At 35.4% G+C, this 9,412-nt stretch overlaps 1 protein-coding gene across 1 annotated transcript; it reads right to left on the bottom strand.

Annotated features, from left to right (window-relative positions):
• Positions 1-219: 219 nt before the first annotated feature.
• Positions 220-7,817, bottom strand: LOC115714571 (coatomer subunit gamma). Its single transcript, XM_030643312.2, has 18 exons — positions 7,596-7,817; positions 7,034-7,131; positions 6,887-6,937; positions 6,630-6,743; positions 6,325-6,525; positions 6,145-6,246; positions 5,092-5,199; positions 4,772-5,005; positions 4,318-4,568; positions 4,037-4,208; positions 3,768-3,923; positions 3,612-3,662; positions 3,203-3,343; positions 2,913-3,110; positions 2,688-2,819; positions 2,425-2,598; positions 1,727-1,966; positions 220-810 (listed from the first exon to the last, which is right to left on the bottom strand). Exons 1-18 carry the CDS (start codon positions 7,639-7,641, stop codon positions 616-618), a joined length of 2,664 nt encoding a protein of 887 aa, XP_030499172.1. The 5' UTR covers positions 7,642-7,817; the 3' UTR covers positions 220-615.
• Positions 7,818-9,412: the final 1,595 nt, after the last annotated feature.

Below are 9,412 nucleotides of genomic sequence, written 5' to 3'. Positions count from 1 at the left end.
TCTTGATGGTCAACTAGCCCTATGCTAGGTAGGGTTTGGCCACTGTTTTCCCCTAATTAGTTGGTGCAACCTGTACGTTGACAGGAGATACTGTTTAATCCATACTTATGAAATTATAAACTGTAAACCGCACAACAAAAGGTTTTAAACGTACATGCAGTTTATGCAGTGTGGTTAGATTTTGACGTTATTCTCATTGTCCAATTAAATCACAAAATATACCAAAGCAATACACAGTCAGGTTCAATAACCAGAGTTTGCAAACAATACAATTTGACTAGTATGTCATGAAGACAGCGCCTCAAAATTTCAATGTCAACAAATGTGAACTTTTTCTTTAATTGACCGAAGCAAAGTGAGAAGCTAAACAACAAATGAAGAGGAAAAAATAATGGCATAAAGCAAGGGTAGAACATTACGAATAGCCCTACCATGTCAACAACATAGGACAAATTAATCTCTTGCAGAGCCTTTAAAATTTTAATGTTGTTTCAAGAACATCTTTCTCTACAGAATGGCAAGGTCCTTTCTTGGAAGACCACCCGCTACCTATATCTCATGAAGAATATGAAAAGGCCTCAGTAAACTGCAAAGCATTTACCCCTTTGAGGCCAACTAACCGCTGGCCACAATGTCATGTATTGCACTACTAATGCTGATATCGTCAGATCGGACGGCCAATTTCATTGCGACCTCCTTTGTACTATCGATCCCAAAGGACAAACGAACCAACACCTTCACGTTGCCTATGTAAACACCAGATAGTAGACATGTGTGCGACCTCGAGTTGTTGGGAACAACTTCAGAGCCCTGAAACAAAGTTAAAAAAAAATATAAGACAAAGAAATTAACAGCTTCTTGAAGGCAAGCTAGAAATGATAAGGTTCTTATTTTCACACTGTCGTATGGGAGGCATATATGAATAGACAGAGATACTAAGGGGGTCATTACAAGCGTAATATTGAATGTGTCAATAAGTTAACCCCCTTTTTTTTTGGGCAAGTCAGGAAAATGACTATTTGGTAGTTAAAAGAAGCAGAAAAAAGTTTTCCTTGTACACATTCTATCAGTAGTCTTTTCCATTTTTATTTTTAAAGACAGATCACATGTCTAAGAATGACCTCCCAAATTTATTAGAGAGCCTCACTTATGGCAGATGAAGGTAACTTATCACATAAAACATTAGGAAAACTTACATAAATACATAAAACCTGTCTCTAACCACATAAAGCAAGCACTAGTATCTTACTGTAGAATGCTTCCCCCAATCTCTACTAAGATCTTGGAAAGAAAAGACCCTCAAAAGCACACTTAACGTGATATTTTTAAAGATTAAATATTAGCTGAAATAGCAGACTAATTCATCCACTAATCTTATCTCTCTACTAAATCCTTTGTACAAAACACATCCATCCCCTAATGTCTCAAAACCCTTCTTTTCAGTTGACAGTTGACACCCTACCAAACACTCAAAAACATTATTTTCATGCCGGACTGGAATGTCTCAATTATTTACATATTCCAAAAGCCAATATATTTTATTCATCATTTTTCAGTTATTGCATATACAACGCACTTACTGGATGTGACCGACCACCCTATACCCTATAGCCTGAAGCAGTCTGATACTTATAAAGACTTTTGTCTTTTCAGAGGATATTACTAGTGTACCTTATAACATGTTACATAGCAAAAAAAGAACTGATGGGAAATACAATTAACTTACCTCACAAGGCTGCATTCCCAGAAGGCTGATGACTGCATTCACAGCTTCAGTTAGGCTCTCTCTAGGGCCAAGACCATATTCATCCACCTGCTCGCTGTCAGGATCCATGCTTTCCCATGCATTCCTGAAATTGGAGACTGGTACTTTCAACACGTAATCTGCCGCAACAACCTCAAGGTCCTCCAGCTGGTACTCATCTTCTACACCATCTTCATCAGCCTCACCTGTGCTAGGATCAACCTGGAAAATCCAGAAAACTAGTATGCATGAAAAACACATTATATATAGCCTTCTTCAGAATTCATTCCACCTTGTTTAAAAATCCCTAACCTTTGTGGTTGATTTTCTAGTAAGCAGTGGCCATAGAATATAATATGCAGTAAATCATTCATGCTAGGTACGTGTTAAAATTAGAATATATGGCCAAAGACATTAGAATACAGATGATTTCAGCACTTAAAGTCTAGACCTTCTTCAAATAAGACTATGCAGTTGCTACAACAACGTTGTTCTTTCACATATTTTCAAAATTGACAACAGAAACCAAACCGTGTGTCAGCACACAGCTCAAATCATATTTACTCTCTACAACCTATATAAATATTTATCCTATATATGGTTTTAACCATATAAAATAACAAGTAAACATATAAAGAGATGCAAGGCAATGTCAAAGATGAAAGGAAAGAACTAGATACCTCTTTAACAATAAATCTCAACATGTTTGAAAATTTTCCAACTGCAGAGACTCCTTCAGGCTTTTCAAATGCCACAAAGGTCTGTCCAGGTGTATCATAAGGAAGAGCTCTAAGAGGCTTTGATGCTACTTCAGTGAAATCCTCGGCTTCCGAAGCATCCACTAAAACAGTGACCTGCCAACAGGTCGGAAGATACATTTTAAGGATCTAATTACCAGTCACAAAAAGAACAAGGATGTTTCCTTTTCTAATTTAGTAATTACATTTTCCAGTAATTGCTCTGGGATTGTATTGGTGCAGTTATACTGGAACACAACATGGCTGTCAAAAATATGCTTAACAACATTAACTGCGTATTCAGTTTCTGCTTCCGTCAACTCCACAGGTGGCGAGGACTGGTAACAATAATAAACACACAAGTATGGATCAGTAACAATTAAATTGCAAATGTATGTGAAGCATAAGGGAAAGTTTAGTCATCACAGTACCTTGAAAAGATTTCCAAAGCTTGAGAACTCTGGAATAGAGGAAAGCAGCTTGTCATAAGCATCCACAGTGGATGGAGGACCACTTGGAGGAGCTCCCAACCCAGTTTGTTTTTTACCAGGAGCTTTCTTCTCTGCAAGTGGCTGAGACTTAATCTCCTTAGGTACAGAATTAATGTCAAAAGGTTCTTCTGAAGGCTCCTGTAACAAAATTTAAAAAGAAAAAAAAAACAGAACAATAAGATTGCAAGCCCAAAAAATTATATATTATATTAAAGACTGGGATAACTCACATAATTTTTCAAACTTGTCTCTAGATTGGCAAGTGGAACTTCCAAAGATCCAAAGAGGAAGTCCTTTACTTCTTCATCAGTTTCAACAATGGAGCCATCTCCCTCAAGAGTATTCAGATAGAGTGTGGCCCTATCACGAACCTAGAAAGTAGATCAATTGCAGCCATAATTTTATGTATCTAATGAACTGTGCTTGTTTACAAAATCAAATTTCAGATCAAAACCATAGAGAAAACTGAAACATATAAATACATCATTATATACAATAAAATATAATATCTATCCGCCAAAGCAAACAATTAAAAACACGTGCAGGCCCACATGCATTCAAAATGTATAGGCATGCATGTCATAATTTAAAATCAAACATATCAGTGATCTGGAATTCAATATATCAAAAATAACTGACCTCGTCATCACTGTCAAACAGACATCGCCTCAGCAGAATGAAAATTCGGGGCTGAAGCAGAGAAAAGAATTATCATTTCAAGTTATACTAGTAACCAAAACGGATACACAAGACAGCTCATTCAGCAAAAGCAAAAAAAATAAAAGAAAGCTATACCTTCAAGGAATCAACAAGAGCACCGAACTTCGCTAATGTGCTCACCGCACTTGCCCTGACAGTAGCATTCTCAAGATGTACTCGATTATAAATATACCGTATATACTTGCTGGGATCTGAAGTTTTTGGCCCTTCAATCCCCAAAAAGTGAAGTATCTACAATATCAAAATTCCAATCCCACAATAAAATGTTAGTTATAGTATCATTTAAGAAACAACTCAAAAGTAAAGATATTGTTTAGCAAATTTATAATCAATTTAAATCTTACCTGTGTGGACAGATAGGTAAATTCACAATCTTCAATGAACTCGCAGAGATGAAGCAACCCACTTTCTTTTGCATCAGGAATATCTCTTATAAGGATTACAATTGAGTCAACAATTGCCTTTTTGTACTCAAATCCACCTTCTTCTCTAAGAATGTTGCTTAGGAAGTTCATCCTGTTGAAAACAGAAACAAAGAAAATTAAGCCTTCTCATGTGTAAAAATAAAAATCAGACCCCCAAATTATGAATTGCATAAACGTAGAAAATGTGATAAGCCACTCACAAGGATCTGTACTTCAATGGAAACTTCAAACACAATGATCTTATTGCTTCCACCACAACAATCTTGAACTCATCAGCAATATCAGACATGAAATTAGTTATCTGTTTCATCAAGCGATCCACACTTGATTCATTCCCTGTCTTAAGAAGTGTGGTGATGGCAAGAGTGGCAATGCTTCTGTTTGGATCAGATATTAAACTTTCCATATCAATGTTGCAGTTTGTAACAGCCATCGGATGTGTCATTGCCACCTGCATCAGTCATTCACATATATACTTGGCATCAACAATTTTCAAATGCTAAAAATGTAGACAACTTTTTCCAGACTAAATAAAGTAGAAATGATATGATGAAAAATAGTATCTGCTGCACAAGATGGTTTAATTTCTCCAGATAATTAGAGCACAAAAAACTGGATAAAACCAAGAGTTATCACAACTTATAACGGGAGAACCTTGTTCAAAGTGCGCACAGCAGCAAATCTCAACACTGGCTTAGAAGAGCTTAAAAAGAGCTGAAGAACAGTGATGGCTGGAGTTAATTCTCTGTTGGTTACACCACTGAGCTCTGTGATTGCTTTGGCAGCCTCGAAAATCACCATCTCTGCTTTATGGCGCAGACAACTCTCAAGATAGTCATAAAACGGCCGGTCCCCTGTTTGGTTGATGTTACTTGATTCTCGGATGACCTGTATAAATTTGGATACATGCTTAATAATAAGATCAGCAGTAATAAAGCCTTGTATGCAACTGCTCTCTCCAGAAAAATATTCACCTGGCTAGTGTAGCGAATCAACAGGCACTGGGCTAATGGAGAGCGAACAGTTCCCCGTGTTAAGCTAGTAACCAGTTTGCTCACTGCCAATCGATCATTCTGCCGTATCTGCAATTTCCACAAATGTTCTACAACCTTTCAATTCGCTAAACACAATGCTGAAGAATGACTTTAATGGCATGTGATGACCCTAGCATGTAACCAAGAAGACAGCACATAATACAATCTACTGTACACTATGGCTATGTATGTAAGTATTTTGTAAGAGTCCATAAATTGTCAACTGCAACTTAAGTGAGCTAGATTTCAACGTGAAACACTCAGAAAAGCAAACCCAGAAGTAGTTATGAACCCCACAAGACTAGCCCTATGTTTTCATAGTAGAGGTTCATTTTATAAGGTACTCACTCTATCAGCAACATGCAATTTGTACATTAGAAATAACAAATAACTTCCTGTGATGAATTAGGTGGTTAGAACAAAATAACTTCTCAAAGCAAAACAAAAAAAGGTTTAGAACAATCTGTGTTGCAAATGAAATTCTTTAATATTATAACTATATAATAACACATTTTTTGGTGGCTTCTCAATGACAAATTTGGAAACATAAAGTAGACTGATAATACTAAAGATAATGCTACACACACTTCATAGTGAAAATTATAGACACATCATAGTGTCTAATTTAGATTGTGTACACTGGAAGTGTCCCCATCAGTACTCTTATACTAACATAGTAAGATCAACATAAATTATGCAGTCAGGAATCTTATATAATTATATAAATCTAAAAACTCCCATAATAAATGTAATCTCAATCAACTCAAGGAAAAGGAATTACTGCAATGTGTGTTCAACGTGCCATAAGTTCTTTTCATCCCTTGGAACAATCATTAAAAAGTTTCACATAAATTCTAGGAAATGAAAAGAAGAAAATAGAACAAAAGTTATGGTCAACTCATCGTAAGAATTGCATTTCATTTACAAAAAAGACCTAAATGTCTGTAATAAGAGCCTATTTATATGTCATAACAAGGCACAATGCCAGCATACCTGGTGGAGCAAAGCAAGTGCATGGAACTGCACCAGAGCTGCTCTAGATTGAACTGCCTCCTGAACCTCATTACTCCACCTTTTCACAATCTCCGGGTTTGTCTATCAAAAAAAGCATATATCAGAGGAGGAAATCAAGTATGAAATGCAATTTCACCACAAGGAATTGAGCAAAGATACCTGTAGTAAATGGATGCCACTAACTAAAGCAGCACTTGCAACCACTGGATTCTTATCAACAATGGCCTGTTTTAAATATCGCTCAATCTGTGTAAGAAGTGTTCCGTCTGTAATCCGACAAAGCACACGAATGGCATTTGCCCGATACATATCGGTTTTACTATTCATGTCCTTCATAAGGGAGCTTGTCACAATAATCACCTTCAAAGTGAATGCAATATCATTAAAGTTAGTACTGATTTTCACACATTCAGATTTCAGATTTAGAAATAGAAAATGAGAGAACCATTTCCAGAGTGTGTCACCTCATCTGCAGAGGGAGAAAGCTCTTTTATCATAAGATAAACCATTCTCCTTAAGCCTATATCTCTTGACTGGAAAAGCTTCGTCACAGCAAAGAAAACCTCAGTAGCTTCAACCTATTAATTTAACAGAAAAACTTCTCAAGAGATGACATGGAATACAATAACGATTCTGTAATTTCCATTGTTCAGTAAAATTCCATTGTCTGGATCTGGACAAAATGGAATTGATGAAACACAAAGTACGTAAGAAACCTTACCTTAGTAAAGGTTTCTCCCTGGTTCAGTAGGTACAAAAGCTTCGTAATAACCTATATCAATACAAAACAACCCAAATAAGTCCTGATCAGCACAAAAGGATATAATCAAAATCACAAACAAGTAGTCACTTGAGGTATATTAATCACCTGGGAGCATCTTCTGGCATCAAGCTGAGGATCATTGAAAACTCTAGCTTCCTGAAGAACAGCACCCTTTTCGATCCCCAAAAACGGAGAGTAATCCGCTGTGGAAACGATAGACAAATACATCGTATTGCATCAAAATTAAGCTCGTCATACACATATAAATTACAATTCCAGCCCTATTATCAAATGGGTCTTCAACCAAATCATGGAAGCAACAAGATCTAGACTCCTAAGCTTTGTACATTGAATCCAACACCAAACCAAGATATACACTTAAATCCAAACAAATCTACATTGCCATTTCCGAGTAGAAGTAAGTTTAACATAACTAAACAACTCAGATCAACCAGAAACTAAAGCAGATCAATCACAGACAAACCCCAATTCTCTCAAATCTAAGATACGATTCAAATGTAAAACACATAAACCAAGAGATCTGAGAAACAACTGGCTGATTAGAAGCTGTGACGACCAGAAGTAAAGAAATAAAGCGGATTATAATAATAAATCAGATCGAAATTGGAGAGAATGAGGAGATGGATATGGAGATGGTGTAGCGTACCTTCGTCGTCGCGATCGTCGTCCTTCTTCACCAGAGGCTGAGCCATTTTCAAGATCTGGAGGGGAAACTGTCCGGACTCGGTTGCTGGGTTGTGATAATTGTCTTTCTCGCTGGGTCGCTCGCTCAGGTGTGGGTCGGAGTAGAAAAGAAAAGAAAGTAGTGGAGTTGGATGAAATTTCAGAATAGACCAAACTTATTAACAAACGGGGGGGCCTAAAGCTCACCTTGGATGGCATCATCCTCAGCGCTGGTTAAATTAGTGCTTCCCTCATACCACCAATCAAATCACTCCACGTCAGATATCAAATTAAATTTTTCTTTTTTAACAAACTAAATTATTATTTTCTATATAACAAAATATATATTTTTTTCAAAAAGAAAAAATTATAGGGAAAAAAACAAAAAAATACAAAAAAGGAAAAAAAATTACAAAAATACTTTGGGCCGGCCCATTAAACATTTATACAGTCCACATACAAATATTTACAAAAATACCACATGCACTAAGCCTTCAGCTGTACAGAGCGAACCATGAAGATGAAAATACGCGCTCGTTTCAAAACCGCAAAGCAACCAAAATGAAACCAAAACGAGAAAAATACAACTATTAATTCTGGGAAAATCAACTAGAAAAGAATACCTGCAATGATCTAAACTGAAAATGACGAAAAAAAAAATCAGAAAAACTGTGAAGAAACTGAAATTACACATTTGTTTTCTGTTTTATTCGATCAAAACAACTCCCCCTAATATCGAAATCCAGATTCATGAAATGTAGATCTGTAACAAACAGATCTGGACCTCCCACCAAATTCAAAACAATGTATGATGTGAAAATTTTTAAAAAAACCTCATGGATAATACATCTACGTTATATACAGTTACATTTTGATTTATTTTTTGTTTTGGTTGCCTTATAGTTGCATTATCGTTTTATGATAGTTTATATATTATGCAAGAATTTAATTTGATGGGGACTAAGAAATAGTAGTTATACATAGTAAGTTTTGTGCAAATAGTTGCATATTAATTTTATAGTGAAATAACATATGCAAGTAGCAAAACTATAATAAAACTACAAAACAACTGTATGCAAGTGCAAATAGTTGCCTTATAGTTGCATTATAGTTTTATGATAGTTTATATATTATGCAAGAATTTAATTTGATGGGGACTAAGAAATAGTAGTTATACATAGTAAGTTTTGTGCAAATAGTTGCATATTAATTTTATAGTGAAATAACATATGCAAGTAGCAAAACTATAATAAAACTACAAAACAACTGTATACAAACTAAAATACAGGAAAAACTCTTTGAACATCAACATCCATGATAAATCTCATTGTTACCCATTGATGATATAAAAATGGACAGGAAACAACTAGATAAAAAACATATTAAAAAAAATACATACAGAAGGTGTAAAATTTCAAATATGGGAGAAAACCAAAAAGAAACCGAAAACAAACCTCGGTTCGAACATCAGCACCAACATTATCTTTTTTCCCAGAAACGTTGACAATGAAATCTCTGCACACTATTCTCTAATATTGTTGCACGTGAATGTTGTATATCATCAGTTTTTTCAATAGCAATGCTATATATGTTCATCACTCTTTCAATAGTGATTTTTATTGACTTAATTAGACACACTAACATGCGCGTTTTTAATTTGTACAAATAATATTAGACTGATTTTGAGATATTTTAAAAATAAAATCTTAGAATCGTGGTGCTGTTGGTATTGGTATACCTAATTTCCTAATATCTACTATATATGTTGACAATAATATCATTGTGTACGTCTCAAAAATC

This window comes from Cannabis sativa, chromosome 4, assembly GCF_029168945.1.
Source record: "Cannabis sativa cultivar Pink pepper isolate KNU-18-1 chromosome 4, ASM2916894v1, whole genome shotgun sequence".
NCBI lineage: Eukaryota > Viridiplantae > Streptophyta > Magnoliopsida > Rosales > Cannabaceae > Cannabis > Cannabis sativa.
The sequence above is the reverse complement of the archived record's forward strand: the minus strand, read 5'-3'. Positions and strand labels throughout refer to the sequence as shown.